Genomic DNA, 24985 nt, shown 5'->3' with positions numbered 1-24985 from the left:
ACACAAAAACCCAAAAAACAGTTATATCGATATCGATACTTTGAATATTTGGCCACATCACTAGCCGGGTCGTGTATCCGTGACACATCGTGTAGTGTAGCCGACGACATCGCGCGGCGTATTTTATGCGCCCCGTCGCGCGGCCACGACCGCTCCCGACAGCGCCCGAGCGCTCCCGAAGGGTTGCCACTTTCACACAATTTATTTATATTTGCGACTAAAGTATTTTCTTCGACTAGTTTTTGCACTTTGTTTCACCTTTTCTTTAATATGTTTTGGAAAGGCCCAAAATTGATTAGAAGATGATTTATTAGCGTCGCGTTATTTATGCTTATTTATTGTCGCGAAAACCATTGGGATGATTAACTAAAACCTACTTTTATAGTAATTACATTAACCATCTACGAATACTCAACTGTGACGTCATACATTTTTAGTAGCGCTACACAATTTATTTAGAAAAAATGCGAACACTAAGTTTAAAATTAATGCTTAGAGCATATTTTTTATACGTATGTATGTATAGCAATGTAGAAATACTTTATGAATGTGACTAAGGCAAATATACAACTAGTACATATACGTGTGTTGATTAATAGGTTAGGTTAGATGCAGCATGAACAAGATTGATTAAACGCCCCACTTGCAATGACGAATGATTTGGTTTAGCAACGCGTTACGTAGTTGGCAGGAATTCATGTAACCTTATAAATAGTCGCTTGAAGCTATTAATTGAAATATTTGTTTGTAAACAACTATTAAACTGTCCATGCAAAGAAAGAAAATACTGCCTTAAATTCTATATTAATTTTGACGTACCTAAAAAATGAGTTAGTCTTAGTTTTCAAAGACTAGCTCAAGAATATGGGCTCCTGGTAGTAAAATAAAATGTTATAATATGTGTATTATGTGTCAATACTTATTTTATGACTAGCTTTTGCCCGCGACTTCGTTCGCGTGGAATAGTGACTTCCGGCAAATTTTTGGTTTTAACCACATAGTTCCCATAGCTATAGGCTGATGATAATGATGATGATGATGATGATGATGAGATCCCGATCTCGCGGGATCTTTTCAAAAATGAGATGTGGAAGATATTCCAGGGAACTCTTCAAAAATCAACATAATGAGCTCTGCGTTTGATTTTAATAGATGTATACTCACTTAGGGCATTGAAAAAATAGTTTAAAAACGGACTTTAACTAAAGAAATATTATAATCTTTCCGAACTTAAGATGAAAACTAACTTAAAACTAAAGAAAGCTACGAATTACGAATTTATAACAATTAAAAAAGAAATTATATTAGAACCTATCCTTTATGCTATAATAACCAAGCTTAAACTAAATAATTTAAAAGAAACGACTTAAATCTAATCTAATTTATTTATAAATTAGACTTACAATTTTATTAAAAAAACTAACTACAGTAACTACTAATAATCGATATCAAACTAAACCTACGTTAAAAAGTTTAACCAGAAAACCAGGAAAACCCAACAAATAAACTTATTAATTGACAAATACAACGAAACCAATTTAGAATATACGAAACAGCAGGACCACTACAGACAAATAATCATACGACTGATAATACACATTTTCTATACAATAGTACCGAAGCGCTCGGCCGATACCCAACCAAATAATTGTAACAAAACCATAGCGCAATCTTTTTGGATCCCAACGCCATCTATCGAGGATAAAGACAACTTGGATTATTTATTTATACTCCGTTCGGGCATTTTCTTTGTACTAAAAGTTTAATTATATTGATATAATTTTTTTCATACCTTTTTACTATTTGTTAACTTTTTTCGATGAATTAAAACAATAACATGAACCGAAGTCGTGTAACGATCGACATAGAACTATCTATACTCCGTTAGAGCGTTTTCTTTGTACTAAAAGTTGTATTATGTTATATTTTTCATTGCTTTTTACTATTTTGTAAAAACAAATTTCCAATGAATTAAAACAATAACATGAACTGAACAATTGTAATTACACCATTGCGCGATCAACGCCATCTATCTACGGAGTATAGGAACAGCCCGACATTGTTCAATTCCGTACTATAAGTACGAAATTGAACAATAGATGGCGCTGTATGTCCGGAATAAATTTATTTTTTATTTTATTTTTTTTTATTTTTATTTTATTTTTATTTTATTTTTATTTTTTTTTTATTTTTATTTTATTTTTATTTTATTTTTATTTTTATTTTGTTTTTATTTTTTCGTTTATTTTTATTTTATTTTTATTTTAATTTTATTTTAATTTTATTTTATTTTTATTTTATTTTATTTTAATTTTATTTTAATTTTATTTTAATTTTATTTTAATTTTATTTTTATTTTTATTTTATTTTTATTTTATTTTTATTTTATTTTTATTTTTATTTTTATTTTATTTTTATTTTATTTTTATTTTATTTTTATTTTATTTTCATTTTATTTTTATTTTATTTTTATTTTATTTTTATTTTTATTTTATTTTTATATTTTATTTTTATTTTATTTTATTTTATTTTTATTTTTATTTTATTTTTATTTTTATTTTATTTTTATTTTTATTTTATTTTTATTTTATTTTTATTTTATTTTTATTTTATTTTTATTTTATTTTTATTTTATTTTTATTTTATTTTTATTTTATTTTTATTTTATTTTTATTTTATTTTTATTTTATTTTTATTTTATTTTTATTTTATTTTTATTTTATTTTTATTTTATTTTATTTTTATTTTATTTTTATTTTATTTTTATTTTATTTTTATTTTATTTTTATTTTATTTTTATTTTATTTTTTGATTTTTGAAATAAAAATATATCTATGTCCTTTCTAAGGTTCTAAACTATATCTGCACCAAATTTCAACCAAATCCGTCAAATAGTTGCGGAGATTAATGGTATAAGCATAGAATGTTCGACGTGATTCTTTAATTTGACATAACTTTTTTATTTATGAACCGATTGACATGAAACAAACACTAAATGTAAATTTAAGCATCCCACAATATATTCGTGAAAACCGCATCCAACTCGGATCAGCCGTTTCTGAGATTAGCGCGCACAGACGAACAGACAAACAGACAAACAGACAAACAGACAAACAGACAAACAGACAAACAGACAAAAAAAAAGTTAATTACATTTTTGGGTTCGACATCGACATAACAATAACCCCTGCTATTTTTTTTATTTTTATTTTCAATGTACAGACAGCACTTTTCTACGATTTTATTATATGTATAGATAGTTTGTTTTATTGATGATAGGTTCTTAGTTTATAAAATGAATTCTAAAAAAAATCAGATACCGAAATAAAGTGGAAAATGTATAATAAATAAATAATGTGTTGGCACTTTGACAGCCCTACTGGCAACGCATTACCGCGCCAAACCCGTGCGAGCAGGGCGGCGACTAATGACCGAGAAGGGACGTCCCTAAGAATTATAATTAGGATCTCGATATTTTTCGAGAAAAACTTACTTTTCGATCTTGAAAGTTTGAAACCTTATCAAAATACCTAGTTTTATACGCGATCTATGAGATGAAGATATAATAATCCTGAAAATAATCATTTCACTAAAACTTTAAGTTTACACATTTTCGGGAAAAGTCACTTCAGTAAAAAAACTAAAACAGATTCATTTCTACGTTATTTTGACATCATACCTATACAATATAGAATCAAAATTATGAAAGTACATTTGTAACCATCTCAACACGACCAAAAATTCCAAAATTCATTCCAAACTATCGGACCGCCAACACGGGGTACAAAAAGCCACTCACTCCAGACTAAACCCAAAACAGTAAAACTCTTTATTCTTCCTCTCGATTTGAGCAGTAACTTCACCTTTGATGGCAGTATTAAAAACTAAGGCGCTGTACACCATAATGTTCTGATTTACTGCTCCATAATATTGTTTATGTTTATGCTACTAGTGGCTCTTGTACTTTATAGTGTAATTCAAGATGGGTATAAGGGATCTGACGATGGTGTATGAACTGTTTGACTTCCAAGTAGTTCCAAGCCAGGCGTCTCGACATCGATCGAGTGTCGAGCAAAGTCCTATTTAGTTTATAAATCCTTTGACAGGTGACAATGAACCCTAAAATTTTCAGTCTGGCTTCTAGGAAACAGAATGTCATGTTCCATATGTTAGAACAAAAGGAGGATCTTCCGACTATAGCGAGATTATAGCTAGTGTCCTGGAGGGCACAGCGACTCTACTTATTGGTAATTGACTGTTAATTTGATCATCAAACTTCTTAATGATATATTAAACTATTCAAAAATAATTTTCAATTCATTATTGTTATCGGCTTACTCACGTAACTGTTTGACGAGGAACTCGACTAGTTTCAAGTTATGTTAGAAGTTCATATTAAAACGCAGCATTGCGCGACGGCGATTGTCGCGCTTCTACTCAAAATTTTCAATTATGCCGTGGAAGGTTTTTATAAGCTGTTCTGTTTTAAATCGAAAAATTCGTTCGCTGAATGGATAAACTTGTGTCTTTTGTCACCACGGCCGTTGAAGTACGGGTTGAGAGTGCGTAGGAGTGCTAGGAGTGTGGCCCTCACAAGAGCCCACCCGGAAATCTTTGGGATGACGTTCCGATATTTTCAAGGGCTTAGGTTTAAGTCCTGCGGAATTCTGAGACTTGCACGTGCTTGGTATCGGTTATGTTTATGGATATTGATCGAATTTTGGCCTTTTGGTAAGTAAAGTTTTATATTTCGTACACTATATCATACAAATACTGCATACTGTTTTCTTTTTTACATAGGTTGATGAATATTGAGTGATTCGTTAAATATAATGGTTTTTTTTGAGATTCCCGATACATTGAGGGAAGTATTAGTTAGTTGAAATTTTTGAAAAGCAAGAATACTGAACAATGTCAATGGTTCGCAATTTAGATTTTCTGCTTTCAAGTGTTGGCAAAAAAATCGCCTTATAAATGCTCGACTGGTTTAGTATTTCGACATAAACAGCAAGATCTACTAATTCGTAATATTACATAGTAGACACCAGGAAACCATCACTTCAAAGTAGGTAGATGTAGTATGCAGAAAATATTAGAGGAATACTGGAAACAATAAATCCGTCGGCGAGTGCATTCGTCCTCTTTCATGTGAGGGCTGGTCGTTTCCTCCGCTTTACACGAGATTCATTATTATCCTAATGAGAAATACAAGTACTGAGCCTTTCTGCTTAATTTCAACACTGTAGGTCTAATATTTTTAATCTAATATTTATAAAATTGACTACACCGTCATCGGCGCGGTGTCCAGGCAACTGGCTACCATACAACGTGTAGCGAGTTCGATTCCCGCACGGAGCAACTCTGTGTGTCATGTGTATGTCAACTTGTATGTTTGTAAACGCACCCAAGACACAGGAGAAAATCCTAAAGTGGGGCAAAGTTTTAGTAAAACAAAATGGAGCATTTTTCCTATGAGTTATTAGAAATAAAAGTTACAAACTTCATGAGCACATAGTACACAACACACCTTATTGTTATCGAAAATTTTAATTTAGAAAACTTTTATTTCTTAAATGGACTTCCGAGTTCCGCGTCTTTATAAAAGCCAAACAACCCAGAAATACACAAACTCTTCATAAAAAAAAACTTTCTTTTACTTTGTGTAACTTTTTAAACGTTACACTTAATTTAACGCGGTTTGTTAAAAAATAAGTTGAAAAGATATCGTTTTATAATATCAATCAGCTTTTCTTATCTCCTGGTACCGTGTTTAAAGCCCAGATTATCGTACAAGCGTGTTTAAGATTAGCTGCAAGATTCAACTTCACTCAGCCGGATCCGAGTCGAAAACTTTTCCGAACTACTTAAGATACTGTTTCCATTTCCCCCTTTCTCTGTCGTTTCGTCCCGTGCAGCCAATATAGGGTTAATTCCTGCGAATTGTTGATCTAATAATATTTAGTAGACACGTATCTGCTTTTTTTAGTCATACATAGTCCTTATTCTCTTTCTACACAGATTTCATCATTTTCCAATAACTGTTTTCAAAAATCTGATCGTCTGAATCTTTGTTAGGAAGAAGGAAATCTTAACTTTGATTCACATTTACGTCAATCTCGCTCAATATTCAAGTTATATCTCAATGGTAATAAAATATACGACGTGAGAACCTCTTACAGTGTAATAAAGGGAACTTTGGCGCAAAACGTTAACTTTTCAGTAGAGAGAGTAGGTGCCGACATAGCACTCGATCGGCGGAGTACTAGGTATACATGTGTTGGCAGGAGGTGTGCTCGCTCGTGGCGGGCGGTAGCGCCGTCGGTCGGATGTATAAAGTGGCGCGCCGGTGGCCACATGACATAGCTATAACTCCGCGGTAGCATGACAAACAGCCGCCCGGAGTGGCGTGGAGTCGACAACTTGTTACCAGAATATTTATTTTCTTGACGGTGTATTTGATGTGTTTAATGTAGAGCAGTATTATATCACGTTTCTGTGGCTAGCAAGTAATTGTGTAAGTTTCTATATTATCATGTCATAAAATACCTCGTTATAGTCCATGTCTTTAATTGTCTGTGTTACAGTTACAGGCCCCAAAGGTACAATGTAAAATGTAAATTTGTGTTAAAATAGTTTGAGAGTCAAACTCCATATTTATACAATATAAAATAAAGTATTTATATTTAACATTAGACACATAGAATAATTTTTATACAACAATTTATCCTAATTTAAATATCCTACAACCTGAACCGGCTCACAAAAATAAAGTAAAACAAAACAAGCAAAAAAATGTACACGTAATTCGACTCTACCGGCATATAATGCGCGCCCGACACCGGAGGGCGCCCGTCGCTAAAGCGCGATACTACGGGCTCGCCTCGGGCGGCGCGAACCAATTACCCGCCGCCGCCGCGCGGGCATTTACCCCCTCCCCCGACCGCCCGCCCGGCCCCCGACCGAGCACAGAATTACTTATCTCCTCGCGCCGCTGCGATCCTGGTACTCTGCCGCCAGACGTACGCCCGCAATGCGAATGCGCCGCAACTTTTTGTCGCGCGTCCATGCGTCATGCGTGTCCTTTTTGCATTTTCCGGAACAAAAAGGAGGTAAAAATATGTCGTGCGACTGTTGCGTGCGGGACGCTGATAGAGAACTGAATGAATTATCATGGAGTTGCCGTTTGAATAATTAAAAGGATATTTCCACGATATCTGTTTGTTCGGTGTTTAAATGAAATAAACGCTCATTTAAATATGGGCCATACGTTTCTTTTACACCTTATAATGTTATATTACGTACATGTGTATGTGTATGATAGAGAACATAAAAAATACATAACCCTCTTTACGTGTCGCAGTCGAGTAATAATAACATAACTGTTCATCTCCATACAAACAGACTCGTAGCTACAGAAGTGAAATACATTGTAAAAAAACCCGAAAGGCCACAATTTTCTACTTTTTCATATTATGTTTACTTGCGTTGCGATTCCTACGACCATTTTGAAGAACGAAAAAAAACTAAGAAAAGAAATAAAGTTTGATTGCAATTCATGATACCGATTAAATCAAATCTTCAAGTTGCAACCCTATTTATAGGCGTAGATAGGACTGAAGATAAAATCAGTGCTGTAGCAATAAAAGGATAAGTACAGTTGCGATAATGTCGATGGGACGATAGTGCAGTTGCAGAACAGTGCAACAATTTATCGCACACAGGAATTTACACATAATTAATCGTTGAGGACGAAATTAGAACGATGCGACGGCGATGTATTAAAAATTTATGGCAAGTCAGAAAAAATGAATCAAAGATTCATAATCTTTCATCCCGTTTCAGGACATAACAGTGGTCTTTTCAAAAGTATATCTCTCCCTATGCATCCAACTACTGCCATGACGGATACTATCACTTCACCTTGTTGGAGGGTGTCCTATCCTACATTAGTATATTAGTGCGGAACAGCCATGCTTTGGCCCAAATGGGCCGGCTCAACCGGAGTGATACCACGGCCTCACAGAAAACCGACGTAAAACAACACTTGCGTTTCGTTTTGTTGTCTGAGTGAGGTTACCAGAGGCCCAATTACTCTCCTTCCCAATCTTCCCAATCCCTGATTCCCCAACAACCCCTAAATTCCTAACCCCCAAAAGGCCGGCAACGCACTTGTAAAGCCTCTGGTGTTTCGGGTGTCCATGGGCGGCGACGATTGTTGACCATCGGGTAAAAAAAAAAAACCTTACTTTTTCATAGTCTACACTCGAGTACAACTATCCCAACGGTTATCTGACAAATACGACCGGTCGCGGTCCCACTGCCATTTCAGCTTGCTAATCCTTTCGGCTAAGTTGCCGACTTTTGTTCTTTGTCGTATCACTTTGTTCTGGATTCGATCCTTCAGAGAGACTCGAAACACAGCCCTTTCCTGGTCGCTGCGTGGACTTAAATTAGAGGACCAGTCGCAATGTCAGGGTAGGACCACTCTTTGAAGACTTTTGGATAGAATTCTATACAAGATTTCATAAATAAATAATCGTACTGAATTAGGTAAATAAAATTTTAATTAAGGAAATAGGTAAAAACCGTAATGCACATTTCCTAAATTCGCTATTTTCAGAGAAAGCAGTTGGTCCCGATAGTTTCACTTTACGAGCATCCACATAACATTCATCACGGATAGTGTCTGACTAGTCTAATAAAAATAAAAAATATACTGCACGGGAGTCGGGACTAGAACCTCTAACATGATTATGGTGACCTGGTAATATATGCTGAAATACAGACAAAAAAAAAGTGTAAAAAATTATTTACCTGGAGAAAATAAAACAAAATTGGGTTAAGTACCATACCTAGCATTATTTTATGTGCAACCAACCATTATGTATGTGTCATGTACCTTCACACTTATTATTCTTAAATAGAATTAGCAAATCGACAAAGGACGGTGAAAAGATTAAGTATTTTTGCGGTACCCAATAGGGCCCATCGTTGGAACATAAATATTACTGCATTAAAAATTTTCGACTACACTGCACACTATGGATGCATTAAAGTGATTTGATTTGAAAAGCCAAAGGAAGTTTTCTTGTCCTCCAATTGGATACCGTATCCAAGACAGTTGTTATGTCCCGTTCACATCAACGTTTCAATATTTTCATTAGTCTCTGTTACAAATCCTGACTTAAAAGAGTTGCAGTGGTTATGTAACTAAGGCGACCTTGTCAAAAAAAAAGATCTAATACATCAATTAACAGAATAATTTTAATCCCGGAACACCGTGGGCGGGATTTGCCATACATAGCAGTATAAAAATCCGTCGAAAAAGCTAAAAAAAGTTGGTAAAGTTAAATACAGGGATTATGTAGTCGGAATACGACTTATGTAAGGCTATGTAGTACTAAAAGCAAACACGAATAAGTCACATTAAAGTCTGCATTATGAGTTTATGAGTTGAAACTATTTTTTGCTTTTAACTTTTTGCTTGGCGCGTGTTCGCGGGTGTGCAGTGTGCATCCTGTGGCATTCAGTTATCCAGGTTATTTCTGTATGTGACCATCTGTCTGATTGCAGTCTGGACAATGGGAGTCTTTTGAAGGTTAAGAAATCAAGTTAAAGTTTGAAAGCTCCAATTTTATTAACACCAATCAATAGATATTAGGTAAGTATTTGATAATCTGAAATATGCCTAAAAACTAGATTTTTTTTCATGAGGAAAACTCATCCAATCCAATTCTCCCGCCTCAAACGAGACGAAAGAATGTCAGACTCTTACTGACTAAAAACCACCTCGTTCCTACTCCTGCTTTTCGAGCCGAAGCCCCGGTAACTCGCTAGGCAGTCCGCACTTCCAACAACTAGCAATAAGTGGCTCATTTTGGTTTCCGTACGTTAAATGTAGCTTAACTTCTCAGCTTGATTTGTGATGCAAATCGCACAAGCATACAAGGATTATAGCTAAATAATTAAAAACGCAGACAACAGAAATACTTACACATACATAGCTTTTATATCTTTATATCCAAGAATCGAATCCTAGTCGAATTATAAAGCTGCTTCCTTGGAACCACAGTCTAACGAAGCAAGTAACCCGACAAATACAATTACCCTTTAATAATAGTAAGGATTATAATTTAATACTAGGATTTCAATCGACCTCCGTCTACCGGCGTCCCGTCTCCCGTAGGCTGAAACTATTAAATTCAGAAATGACTGAATCATTAATAGAAATAGATGGGCCTGTTAATGATTCACTGTGTTTATTTGTGGACTAGGGACTCAGAAGGTTGAAAGATGTTTTGTGGCTAGACAATGTTCGTTGACAATTTTGATATATGTATTATGATATTGTAAGTAACGTTTAAGGCGCTCGGTGCAAAGGAGGCAAATGTTTTTCTGTGCAGTGGTTGCCTGAACAACTGTTCATCTCAATGTTCTCCTTACTAAAGTATAGATTACCGTATTCAACGAATATCAAATTCGATTTTTAAACAATAACAATACATAACAATAAATTAGCTGGTTAGCTCCATGGTTAGCTCATAATAGGGATGATGACGGGGTATGAAATTTAAAAATCTAATTAGTCCGTCAGTTAGGTAATGAAAAAATATTAGACACGTATTTTTTTATTTTGTCATATAAGATAACAATACTTAGATAAAACAAATCAAAGTTTAGGAGTGGGAGCTAACTGCGTCACTTTTTAGTATAAAACGTACTCTAAAGTGACGTCACGCGATATTTCAAATCGATATATCTTCGCAAATATTTGTTGCCGTAAGAAAATTAAAAATACGTGTCTAATATTTTAAAATAATCTACAAGACGGACATTGAAATAAAAATTAGTCATCTACCCTATTAGTGAGAAGTCGACAACAAATTAGAACTGAAAACGACCTCCTCAAATCTCCTGCGATCCTGTGACTGAACTTTCAAAAGTACTATGTAGCTATTTTTTTTATTTCTTACAATACATGTACTCTCTAACAAGCCTGAGGCCTTGCCCTGCCTACCCAGTTGAACTTAACACGTAGGTACACACGGCTTCAAGCAAAGCTATAAAAAACCAGTTTATCGTGGTATTGCTTTATATGATCCTGCCGCACATCCGAAGGTCAATTTATACTGGTATTGGATAGCTTGATGTACAGTCGGTGTGTAGAACGATATCGCTTGCTATCTGTATTTCGGCGCGCCTTTGAGTACTCCCGCCTCGCGCCTTGCCGCAGGGTTGTTGCGACGACGACCTATCAATACATAATGTACTGAGAATGTATATATTCCCTAGTTCCTTCCGACTTAAAATGGTAGCAGTATACCCGGTAAATACGAACAAGATTTGATTTCAGTGTTTTAAGTCTCGTAAAGTTTGTTTTAGTCAAATCAGATATATTAGTAACTGACCGTTGACTGCATGACTAGTGACCCGATTGCTCCGTTTAAAAAAACTATAATAAAGAAAACACGTTTCAAATAATTATAATTTTGTTTCATAAATGCACAACCCACCAAAAAAACGGAATTAAAAATCTACCACAAAATCCAGTTACGCGAAAACGTTAGCATTACCGTAACAAAAACGAACGACAAAAAAATCGCGATACCAGGATTTGGGACAAAACCTAGCGTCGTGGACTGGGCCAGCCCTGTGTATAATTTATGAGGCAAGTCGCACCGGGCCCGTCGACGGCAAGCCCGGCCCGATTTATAGCGTAATTTTTACAATGGCTCGGGTCGGGAACTCAGAATTATACAGTCACAGTACTCGACCGGTGACCGGAGGACCTATTACTAGTTTATTTTACGTTACAGCAATGTTTCGAGTGGTGTCTAAGCTAACCGTTCATGTTCATATTTGTAGAAAGACTACAGAGCGCCATGCAACGTAATAAGAGACTGCAGCTTACTTCTTTAGATTCCATGTAAGTCCGGGCAAGGGTAGATCGCCGTCCGACCAGAACCAGACCTATACGTACCGCGCGTTGCGTTCCACGCGCGCCTCAAATCTGAGAGGGCTTTCACAGAGGGCGTCCAAAAGGGCTGGATGCCCGACTCGGAACTGAGGAGATAGTACACCTAGCGGGTTACCGAAGCTCGAAAAGCAAGAATAGAAACGGGTTGGTTTTTAGTAAGTCTGACACTCTCTCTCATAGTTAAAACTTTAAAAGTTACCCAATCTGTGTATTAAATTCTGATACTAACCCGATGATCACATACTGTTATTTGGTAGCTAAGTTTATTACGAAAATTTATGGTCAAATTAATCAAACCAAGTTATCTGCAGAGAATTTGCTTGTTGAATCTATATAAATAGTACTGAGTACGGCAAGATCACAAAAATACTACGACGAAAAAGTTCGTAGCCCGTAGCCCAGAATGCGAGCGCTACGCTACTACGCTGTAGCTGTGTCTACGCTCTACGCGTAGCAGAGGCACAACACACAATGAAATAGTTTTGGAATATCGGTTGAAGAATAATTTAGACTAGTTTGTAATAAGGAATAAAAAAAAAATTATTTATGTGGTTTGTATTGTACGGTTTTCATACTAGATTTGCCTTTTTGACAAATTGAAACTAACTGTCCTAATAATTGGTTGTTTTGTTTAACTTTCCAAACCTATACTACTTATCTTTCACCGTAAAGACTTAGGTACGTGCAAATATAATTGGTAGGATCAGTTTGAAACCCCTGCATAATCTAACTGCACTGAACCTCACCGCTCCACAAACAAACAACTTTCAACATTATGTTATTTTAAATAAACTCCAAACTTTAAACACACACTGTTGCCGCCAATTATCACGTAAATTGCGGCGTCATGTGCATCCGCCATCTTGCGCGATGATCACTTCCAAACTAGTTGGTCAGTTTGTCCACAACTTTTAGTCAACTAAAGTCATTGTTGTCCCCATCTGACGACATTTTCCTAGTTACTCCTGTTTCTGTTTTTGTTTATTTTGCAAAATGTTTTGTTTCATACGAAGAGTACTCCCTCGGGCAGCGTCTACGTAAGGATGACACTTCACATGGTAGTTACAACCTTCCACAGCTGAATAGTTAAGCGCAGCTGTGAAAAGCATAGTTGTCTCACTCTTACAAATCTTCCATCTCTATCTTTCATGGCGAAATGTTGCTTCTGTTAATTTTCGTGATAGTTGTTTGATCTATGTTGAAAGTGACAGTGACTACAAACTAGGCGCTGAATGTACTAAGGCAACATAGATTTAGAAGAGTGTAATGATACAGATGCATTTCAGTGAGAGGAGACGAGTAGCGATTGTTCCTGATTTGAATTTCCCTCGACTATACTTTTTGGTGTTCCTGTTCCGTGCATTATTCCCACTAGCCCAGCCAGTGCAGTGTAGCACAAATGACCCTTTGGCTCCTGGATAGTCAGAAATACTTAAAAAGTAGTCATGTCAAATTATATTGCTCGGAAAAGTTGCAATTGGTTGCCTCATTTTTCTCTAATAGTTTAGTCTTATGCAGTAATCTACATTGTATAAAAGCCACTTCTAAAAAAGAGTTGATGTGCTATAAATACGATGTTACACTCGGATACACATACGTCCAAACACTAATCCGTCAGCAAGCCATCCTTGGCTCATCCAACCTTTTTTCCACGTTGCAAAGGTAAGCGATTCGCAGCATATGCTCAGCTAACCCCGGCCGCGTCGGTGTGATGATGCGGACTAATTTAATTGCTGCACACCACGACGACTCTGGCCCAACATCGACAACCCTATTGCTCGACGTATATTTTTTTTTATTTACATTTTTTTGTCGACTCTACGCCAGAGAAGCAGTGATTTTTTGTAATGAAAAATATGACCGAGATATTTTGCAAAAAAATCCTCAGCGAAAAATATAGGAGACATAATCTTAATCTTATTAGCAAAAGGATTAGGAAAGCAATAAATTATAGGAATTTAAAAGGTCGCCATTCCAGCTTACTAATAGGCGTTTAATTCCGCGCAGGTAAAAACGAGGTTGGTTCAGGGTTGGTTCAGCATTCATTTTAATCAAGTGCGTCAGGCCCCCGATTGCCTGATGAATTATACCACAGCTTTGTTTTATTAATGTTGCCAACATGGCGCGCCCATTTACAAATTTTATTCTTAAAAACTTTTTGATTTCGTTATTAGGGATTGTTTTGTCTGTCCGCCCCGTCTGAGTCTGGATTAATTCTTTACAGAATGAACAATCGAAGAGTTATCTATTGATATTATATGCCCTTAAAGTTGTATGTCGCCTAGCTACTACTTTTGGGAAGTGATGATTTTTACTCGTACACGATTTTTAGGGTTCCGTAGCCAAATGGCAAAAAACGGAACCCTTATAGATTCGTCATGTCTGTCTGTCTGTCTGTCCGTCTGTCCGTCCGTCCGTATGTCACAGCCATTTATTTCCGAAACTGTTGGGCCTACATAGTTGAAACTTTGTAGGTTGATGTATTTGGATAACCGCTATTCGAATTTAAAATAAAAAATATTAAATTTAAAAATTAAAGGGGGGCACTCCATACATGGAACTAATTAAAAAAATTTTTTTTTTCAGCTAACGTATCCATGATGGGTGTCTATGGATAGGTCTTTAAAAAAGACATTAAGGTTCCTAAAACCATTTTTAGTCAAAATCAATCGTTTGAAAGTTAGACGCCTCCAAAGTGGAAAAATGAGTGTCCCCCCCCCTCTAACTTTTAAAATAAGAGAGTGAGGAATCTAAAAAAAATATATGCTGTAGATTTCAATGGAAACTACCAACGAAAATTGGTTTGAACGAGATATCATTATTAGTTTTTAAGAAATAAAACATTTTCAAAAACCGCAAATATAACTTTGTCGTTCATACAAACACTATGCAAAACCAAGTTATTTTATAACTTTGATATTATGTCATCTACTTGCTGCTACGGAACCCTTCATGGGCGAGTCCGACTCGCACTTGGCCAGTTTTTATATAGTTAACCAGTTTTTAAACAGAGAAGAATGGAAAGAGGGTATGAAGGCCTTTGCCCTGCAGTGGGACGATTATGGCTGAAATAATCATCAAATCAAATCAGTCAAGTAGATCGTTATTAGCACCATTTTCTAGCCTTGATTATGAGTCATCTGTTCATATTATTTAGTTTTCCAAAAGGTAAGTTTATTTATACAAGTACATACATAGTTTCTATCACAAAAATCTAACAAGAAAAATATAGTTGACACAGAACGACTTTATTATAGAAAGATGTCAACAGCAATCGCGACAATTGATCGATTCACTGGATACGAATGATCAAGGCGACATAACGTGACAGGAGCTTCATGTGATCAAGTCGAACAAGCAGAAATGAATCGATCGCTGTTATCGCTCACATATCGCCGGTACCTCCTATGTGTGGTCGCGGCCGCAGCCATTGTTCTCCACGTTTTTGCTAAACCGTGCGCCCGAAGCGCCTGGCGAATATAAATTGAATGTGAACGTTTGTTTAAAATTTCACACCGCGTCCATATTGTCATGCACGCATGGGTATCGGGGAAATGTCCCACAACGCACCGATTTTGCATAGACTGCCTTCCCATTGAAAATGTGTACTGTGCACACACAAAGGGAACTAACCTCATAAAATATACCGCGCTTTATAAACTAGTTAATACCTAGCTCGGTTTAGCTCTAATTTTAATAGCGTTACGCGAGTAGTTTTAGACTGAGTTTTAACTCGTAATAACAAGATATTCAAACGAAATATTAATAATAAGCGGATCTCTGGGCCGCAGTGAGTTCAGGTGAGACCAGGCTCGCGGGATAGCTGACTCTTTAATAAACATGAGGCAGCAGGCTGGGCCGCTAATAATAAATGAGCGAGCGCGGCCCGCCCGGCACGTCTGAACACCCGGCGCGCAAGGGAAACTAGGAGCTGCGTATAACTGTGCTACAGGCTACAACTGCGCCGTCTTATACTTATAACGAGTACTTGTTGTGATTTGATGGTACCCTGTTACCTAAATGTAATCAGTATTAGGTGTAGTTGGAATCAAATATGAAGAAGGAAAGGGATGAGTATCAAACATTTATTAGTTCTTCACAATATATTCCAAAAAACGCCGAATATAATTTTGCTTCACCATCTGGGTAATCGAATACAGATTCCTATACCTCCATAAAGCCTACTTATTCCGCAACTTTCAAGCTCTTGTTATTCGCAACACATTTTTAGCACGATGTCCTCAATTTCCTATTCTGAGCGCATAATAATCTGTCTCGCGGTACGATTGATCTCACAGGTACCTATTGTATTGATCTACGCCTGTAGCAGCTGGTCTGGATGATATCATTCTAAAGCTGGTAGACTAACTTCTTAGGTTATGTTAGAGTTTCTTCTTTGAATTAATCCGTTAGGTAATATCGAAGTCATCTATGATGTGTGTATAATATTCAAATACTAGCTTCTGCCAACGGATTCACACTTAAAAAGGCAGTAGCCAATGGCTATGTGTTATTTCAGCCTATAATCTTTCCCTGTTCCAAATTTCATTCCGATTCAGTCAGCCATTTTGACGTGATTGAGTAACAAATATACACACAAATTCTGACTAACAAAAGTTGCAGAGGTGGGGAACATGAGTCATCACATCACACATCAACAGCCTATAAGTGGCCACTACTGAGCAAAGGTCTCTTCTCACACGGAGAAGCTTTGAGCATTAATCACCACACTTGCTCAATGCGGGTTGGCGTTGGCGCTTAATATGAGTCATAAAGGTCCCAAAACCAATTAGGACCTCCGTCTTTCCTATGGTGATTCCAAGGATCTACTTATGCTATCCTATCAATAATATAAAGCGTAATGAGAGAAACTCGGATACCATAATTGACTAGAAGTCAAGACACAAGTTGAGGTCCTTTATAAAGAAAGTGACAACAAAATCGTTTTTAATTACGAATCTGTACGAAAGTAACCTATTATCGCAGACCCATTGTACACGCATTTCGTCCATGATAAGCCATTGATTGGCTTCTTGATTAACAGTGTTAATGTGAATACAGTTATCGAGACGAATTTAGTAAGTTGCAAATAGGATATTATGTGGAGATGCTTCTGGTTCATTAGTTTTTTGAATGAAGACTAAACAGGCCCAACAAAGCAAACAAATGATATTATTTTCTGTCGAAATCACATAACTAATTACCAATAAGAAAGATTCATCACCCTCTTCAAAAATGAAATCATCAAGTTCCTCTCTCTTTATAAGGAGTTTAGCGTAATTCTCTTTGGCAGCAGTTACACAAACGACGATCCGATATTAAAAACAAATGCATCTTTAAGGGGGGGAAATCATCCAATGACTTCTCCCGCCTTGGGCGAGGCGAGAGGGAGTGTCAGACTTACTGACTAAAAAACATCCCGTTCCTACTACTGCTTTTTGAGCCTAAACCCCGGTAGGTGGTCTGCAGCTCCGGGAAAAACAAATGCTGGCTTTATTATTATTAAGTTGTTGTGCATCTTGACTAATAAATAGTGAAACAAAACTTAGTATGGGTTACAAATAAAGACTTTTACCACTTAGATACACAGTTTATAACACATTGCACTCTCAGACAGACATTTTGGTTGCTTCATTTCATGTCAAGCATCAATAGTGTTTAAACACCAGCAAAGTAAAAGACACAAAGAGTTTATAAAATTTCAAAAACTTCTATCGAAATTATTCATAACATTTTCCTCTTGGAAGTTTATCTAACAGCACCGCTCAAACGGAAGTGGCGCCTGCGTCACTTCACTGTCAGACTCCCGCGCAAAACTGCGCTACACAATAGTGACTCAGTTGCGCACGCAGCACTCAACTACAATAATGAACACCTCCTACAACGTTATGCTAACCTAGTACAAAGGTGGCACAGATCACCTGTTCTTTGATCTCGCTTGTTCTACTTTTCTTCAAGTTCATCCATCTAATGATCTCCATCTTCTTCAGGATTGCCATGATCATGAATGATGAAGATTGGTCAATGACTCAAGTTCATTGGTGACGTAGATAAATAAACAAAACAGCATCTCTTTTACCTTAGAAACTTATTACAAAGTTCATTGAAAAATAAATAAAGCAATCGGATTTGTTGAACATTGTTGTTGAACACCGCAGTACCGGTAAAGTTGATGAAGTATCTTAGTGAGTTATGTTCTCCTGGTACATTAGAAACGAAAATCACCTGTTTCTTGTTTATGAATCAAACGACTGAAAGTTTTGCCGTACCGCGTACCGCGCAAACAAACCGGGCGGAGTAAAGAAACGCTTCTTTGAACGAGTTTGAAAGAGACATTGCCAATTTGTTTGTAAGTATGAATTAACGTATTATTAACATAAGTTATTTTAGTAAAATATTGTTCTTATTAAACACAGAAATTAGAAAGTAAACAGTAGTTTTCTTCTTGGCATGGATTTAAAGTTTATTAAGAACCCTCTAACTATTAAAAACAAACAAAAATAAACCTTTACGGTAAACCGAAACACGCATTAAATGCTTAATCAGACCATTAAAATAAAAATATAAAACAGTTTCTAAATAATTATGTAAATAGTGTCTATGTTACCTTAACAGGTGGTGTGGGTATGTACAGCGGCGGGTCATTCTGCGAGCCGGTGTACACGTCCTGCCCCTCGACGCCCACAGCGCATCGCTCGGCGTCCATCACACTGTATCTGCACACGATGCCGTCGGCCGGTTTCGCATCGTAACCAGGCGGCTTCCCAACATGGAAACCCTTCGCTTTTACCCAGAAACGGAATTTAGAACTATCGGAACTGTTGCATTCCTCCCCGCGCAACGTACGGAGAATCCGACCGTACTTCTTCAAAGTTATCGTCTTGGTTTTGGCCAAGTCTCCGTACGTCTGTATGACCCACGGCTGATATGTCGAGAACAAATCTAATTTCGGATCCCCGGTCTGTACTTTTGCTCTTTTATTGTTGTTCTGCTCATTTTTCTTATCGCTCTTGGAGCTGCTCGCTGTGGATTTACGCTTGGAAGGCTTACGCGGAGTTTTCTCCGGTATAGCTTCTTGCGTTAACTTTTTACGAAGTCCCCTGTCACTTATCATCGCTGCTGCCATATTTAACAAGTTCTACTTAACACTATTTTACACTTACAAGTTTATTTTCCTCATAATACTCAGGATATACTACGTTTACAGTTAAATAGACGTTTAAACTGTTCATAATGTCACTTTACATTGTCTGTATACTTCTTTCGTTTTCCATTAGGAGTGTACGCAACTTGAATCGTTCCAAGAAACAGTTGGGGAATTGTTTTCGTGTAAAGTTGTCGAACAGAAGTTCTCGAGACTCGTGCGTATAACTTTCCGAACGCGAACTTTTGACTGCGAAGTTCGCATCGACCTATAAGGACTTTGTATAAAGGAAAACTTTTCCCGGCGGGCGGCGCGCCGGCGATCGGACCGCGGAAGGATGTCGCTCGCCCTTTTACTAGTTATAGCTAATTACAACGGTGTTCGCTTTCGTTGATAGCTCTTTAGGAAGCTGAGTATTTATAAAGTCAATAGTTTAGTAATTTTTAATGTGCAGTTTAAGTCAATTTTAAAGTCCGAAAATACTTATTGGAACTTTTGTTGGTAAACAATTGCAAGTCCATCAGGTAGCAACAGGTGTCCGTTCAAAAGTATTGAAAGAAAAAAATGGCGAACCAAAAAAGTATCGGAGGCGTGCCGTGAAGCGGGCGTACCGTGCGTAGTTCGCGGCGTACGAGGAGGCGAGCGACACAGAGCCAATGTGGCGGCCGCTCGCGGACAGCGCGCGCGGAGTACTGACGGCGCGGGCCGGGCGCCGGGAGCGGCACGTGCGGGACGAACGGGCCGACGCTAATTGCCCGCAAAACAATCGGGCCGATCGTCGGCCGCAGGGGCGCCCGCGATAATGCTCGCACTTGTCCGTCCTTCGCGAGATAACGCGTCGCGGCTATTGTTCCATAGATAAGTTCTACTCTCGGCCGCGATAAATGGCCCGTCGCGGCGCAGTACTTACACTACCACTCTCCTTATGTATGGACTGTGGTGCACATGTACGTTTGTTTCTTGTCTGCCGCATTCTATGTCATTATTGTTGGACGCTTGGACGTTGCGCCGTTGTAAATAGTTAAGTAGGTGCTTACCTACCTACATTATTATGTTTTTAACTATGTATTGCTATCGACTCGTCTAACCTCGACTTCGTTTAATTTCTAGGAACTTGATCATAAAAAAGAAAATATTTATTACGAGGCTTTTTTTTTCAAAGGTACATTTCACCCTTATTCTATGAAGTGTAGGCAGTAGTAGGCAGAGGAGAACCCGCCACTTAAAATCTTTACGTATTTTCTTTTAGATTTTACTGTCTTTTCGTATTTTCGTCACTAAACTGATCTGTGCAACTATCACAAGATCGATTATTTAATTAATTAGATTAAAAGCAACTGCTGACATATTTTTTTAATTACATATTCTACTTTCAAAGTCAAAGTCAAAGCATTTATTTTAATTAATCCTTAATTAGGCACTTTTGAAACGTCAAATTGAATTGCCCGTCAGTGAAACTGAAGGTGTTTGTTATGTACAAAATGCATTGCCCTATGTCCAAAAAAAACAGCAATGCTGATGAAAATCGTCTGGTGTTGTGTTGGCTTACCACCAGATGATGAGACTGAGCTTGTTCACCCATCATGCTCATATCCAACAACAAAAAAAGTTAAATAATATGCTATTTTGACTAAGAGCTCTACCATGCCTCCTTATCATTTTTTTTTTCTGAATGGAATTGTAAAGTTGATACAGGTGTGTCACCATAATTTAGTATGATACTCTTGTGATCTTATTTTATTTTAATTTCAATCAATCTAATTGTATTCAGTAATAAAATAATCATTACAACTAAAATATTCCAACTTTCTCTTGAATGAGTTATTTAGACAATGATTTTTTGGAAAATCTATACCCATGTCGAGCGCGATCCTATCCCATTCTATTCAACCAATCAACCACAGAGTTCAACATAGATCAAAGACGGCCCGTGGCCTGCGTGCGCGCCGCACCAGGCGGGTCACACCACAGCCCGCCGTGCGCCGGCGCGCCTTCTGTCGGCTCTCTGTGCGGCCGTGGGACGGTGTGACTGACGCGCAGCGCGCACCAACGCACGCGCACCGACACGACTAACTCAGAAAAACATAGTAACATACCATGCATACTTTGTACACCACAGTAACCTTTAACTCGCTTATCATAAAGACTAAATTTCTATCGCACAAGTTTTACATTCGATGTTTTGAAATGAAATGTTTGACTGGTTGCGCGCGCATCACCCTTCTATCTGGTGCGCACGAGCCCGCACTCTTGCGCGAAATGTGCGCATGTTACTAGGCGATCATAAAATAAGAAGAGCCGCGAGGCGGCAAGACCACCGGCTGCGCGCGCGCCACACGGCTGGCGGCCGCTGTTTTATTTACTGACTGTCTACAGCTGCGAAACTACATTTGAAATTAAGCTTTATTACACCAGTATACGTTCTATATTTCTTGTTCCAAGTTTTTTTAACTGCCGAAAGTTCGGTTTGTGGTTTGGTTTAATTATTATATTGGTTTCTTCAACCAATTCTTTGGTTCTATGTAGCCCTGTGAAGTTGATGAACACGTTAGCCATGATTTTTGATCATTATTTTTTTTAGTTTATAATTCGATTGAGCGACCTAGTGCGAATTATTATTAGTAGTATACTCAATAAATAATAAATAAATCAATTTCCATACTACACAAAATACTTTTATACATTATCAACCAAAATAAAATTAATAATTTTGTGAGAAACACTTAAGATTTTACCGGATAAAAACAGACAAAAACAAAACTAATATTCTTAATCATCTAGTTTATTGAATAAAAAGAATCGATGTTGATTCATTGAACGATTTTTTACTAGGACAACATAAAACAACGGTGGTTTTATTCAAAGTTGAATTTCTGAGATGTATATAGTTCAGGTTGAAACTAATAGATGGCAGTAGTAGTGTTAAACTAAATCGATAATTATTTTTTTAATTTCCGTAAAAATACACGAAGTTATAGATTATTCTGTGGTTCTAGTCATAAATAACTTTATTCACAACTTAATTTTCTTCAAAATGTTATTCAAAACTTGAAAATTCAAGTTTACTTTTAAGGGACTGAGTTGTGCAAGATCAAAAAGAAAAAAAGAAAAATTGTGAATCACATTGTCAGTTATTTATTTGATTTATTATTTGAAAAAAATCCAAAATTTTAATTACTGAACTTGCAGTTTAAATACACAAAAAAGTATACGGAGTAATTAATTGACCCATGAAAAGGATTATCAATCAACACAACATGTATTTAGTTATAAGTACGAGTACATATTGACCAAAGTGTAACTTATTGCAATTATAATAAGCGCGGCAGAGCTCATTCGTGGAGTTAGCCGGTTTTGATTTTACCACGTCGAATGCTTACAAAGAAATCATGATTTTATAGGAGGTTTCAAAATTTCACTATCGTCAAAAGTCAGTCCAATGCCAATAGTTACAAGAACAACGTACCTAACGACGACGATGGGGGATTCTCGAAACGGACTTACGCGGTTTTGACTTCACACTGTGGAATGAATACCAAGACAACATAAGTTATAAAGGGGACTAAAGCTACATGTAAAAAATCTGAGTGGCTGTGTGGCAGTTCGGTCGCGTCCGCATCGGCGCGTACGCAGCTGCTAGCCGAGACGAATGGAGTTAGCTGGTTTTGATTTCAACTTCATCGAATGAGTACTAAGGCAACATAATACGTAAAAAATCTTTACAATATGATAGGCTGTGATGACGTCACAAGTCATGACCGACTTGGTTGTGACTTATGTGGTTTTGACTTTCCTTTGTTAAGGAAGTACTAAGGAAGCATTAGACGAAGGAGATCGCAAAACTAATAGTCGTAGAAAGAAACGTTTCTTACGTCACACAATACATGCTTCCTCACGGGTATCGTAGTTACGAGGTTTTTGATTTTACATAGTTCAATATGTACTGGGAGAGCATAAATGGTTAGGAAGTCAACTTGTATGTTGATCACGGAAAAAGTCTAGTAACGTGTCTTTAATCTATGTACTCCTAATACAGATGTTCCTAAAGAAACTCGAAAACGCGTATGCGCGTTTCCATGAAATGGAGGAGCTTTGTTGCACACAATACGAGGCCCGTTCCTCCGTAGTACGTCCATAGTCACTGAATTCTTCTGTCTCTTTTTAACACCTTAAAATAAATAGAGTAAACGATGTTTAATTTTATTTAGTTTTGGAAGTGGTCGCTGAATGGACTATTTGGTCATTTTGGTGACATATAGCGAGTTGCTTCGTAGTCCGATTTACTAGGACATCATGTTGATACAGATATGAGTAAAAGTAAATTAACATCTTCAATGAAATTTCGTTACGATGCAGCGTGATTTTTAAAAAAGAAGAAAAAAACTATGAATGGCTGAGAAGTATTAATGGAAACATTTCTATGTACTGTATTTTCATCGGATAAATGTTTTTAACACCTGTTGCTAAATTATTACTAAACTTAATCCTTTGTGTGTGAGTCTGTAAATAGTCCATTTTGTAGATGTTTGATCATGTGTGCTTTGATCGTTTTATTGATTACAGATTAGTAAATTAATAAATGTAACCTGTTATGTTCCAAAATTATTTCCGTCTGTTTCCGTTTCTAACTTTGTAGAAAAAGTGTTCCTTTCAGAGGGATGCCGTCAGCTGCCTTTTACCTCATGACGATAATGAGACAGACATCATGGAGGCTAGGAGGCAAACACTGTGACTGATATCACATTAGTAAGTACCAGGGTGACAGAACACAGATGTAGATCATGTAGATACAATCAGCGGCTCGGATATAACGCGGGCCTTTCGTAGTGCCGCACCGACACGCTTCGCAGACGATGCATAGGGATGACCCAGTGTAAATGTGTATCGATAATATTTCGTAATAATTTTCTATACTTTTTTTTTATAAGTAAAAAAATCGTCTTAATCATCATATTGAACTGATTGTCAAAATCATTATAATGTATGTATTGATGAACGTTAAGTAAAATGACTCCTATTCTTCAGACATCGTTTTTCGTTTATAAAAATTCATCGTCTCACAGCGGTTTCATGTATCTCTCTAAGCGAGTGTGATGATCAATCTTTGTAATCGAAAATGGATAGCTTAATAGCTATGTATAACGTAATTGTTGGCGAAATAAAATAGCGGACTGTATTTATAATAGTATATAGGTTCATATAATAAGAATAAGATAATAAGAACGCGCGCTTCCTTCCGTGTCCCATGAGTCAATGTGTCACTGCGCGCGCGGGGCAACTCGCTGCGCCTCATCCCCCGCTCCCCGCAAGCCTCTGTCGTCTCACGATATGTATCCTCTTTCATATGTTTTGTCACCAACATAATTTTAGTGCTTAAACTAATCGACATTATGTTAATTTTAAATAGTCTTAAATACTTGTCAACATTTTAGCTTTCGCCGATAACCTAGATTTTTTGCAAAAAGGTCCCATCCCTACCGACACCTACTTAACTGGCCGAGCCAGGCAGTGCCGCGGTTTGATCGTTGCTCCCTCCCCCTCACCCTAGTCTCCTACCCCCACTCGCCCGCGGCTTATCTGACGCGGAAGCCCGTCGACCAGAGATATATTTCATCTCGCCACTCGACAGTTTTTCTGTACCCACTGAGTTCACTACTCCTGGCACGGCATGGCGGCCTGGTAGCTATTTGATCATAATTATTTTAAGTAAAAATTCGAATTCGTAATTATTTGCTCTAGAATCAAGCAGTTGGCGAAATGTTGCACAAAAATAACTGTAAGTCATGAAATATGGTCGAGATATTTTCGTAACTTATTGTACTTTCTGCTTGGATACGCAACTTTTTTTTCTGAGAAGTGTTCTG

At 37.1% G+C, this 24985-nt stretch overlaps 1 protein-coding gene across 4 annotated transcripts in view; it reads right to left on the bottom strand.

Moving 5' to 3' along the window:
* Positions 1-19889, bottom strand: part of LOC118277330 (nucleolar protein 4) — a 151135-nt gene extending 131246 nt beyond the window's left edge. For 3 of the 4 annotated variants that reach the window (XM_035596080.2, XM_050696441.1, XM_050696442.1), the window contains exon 1: positions 18585-19889. In XM_035596080.2, the coding sequence (XP_035451973.2) occupies positions 18585-19103 (519 nt within the window). In that variant the 5' untranslated portion in view covers positions 19104-19889. The remainder of the gene's footprint in view (positions 1-18584) is intronic. The other variant, XM_050696443.1, reaches the window with a different exon arrangement.
* Positions 19890-24985: the final 5096 nt, after the last annotated feature.

This window comes from Spodoptera frugiperda, chromosome 10 (genome assembly GCF_023101765.2).
Source record: "Spodoptera frugiperda isolate SF20-4 chromosome 10, AGI-APGP_CSIRO_Sfru_2.0, whole genome shotgun sequence".
Taxonomy (NCBI): Eukaryota; Metazoa; Arthropoda; class Insecta; order Lepidoptera; family Noctuidae; genus Spodoptera; species Spodoptera frugiperda.
This window is presented reverse-complemented; position numbering and strand designations above follow the sequence as displayed.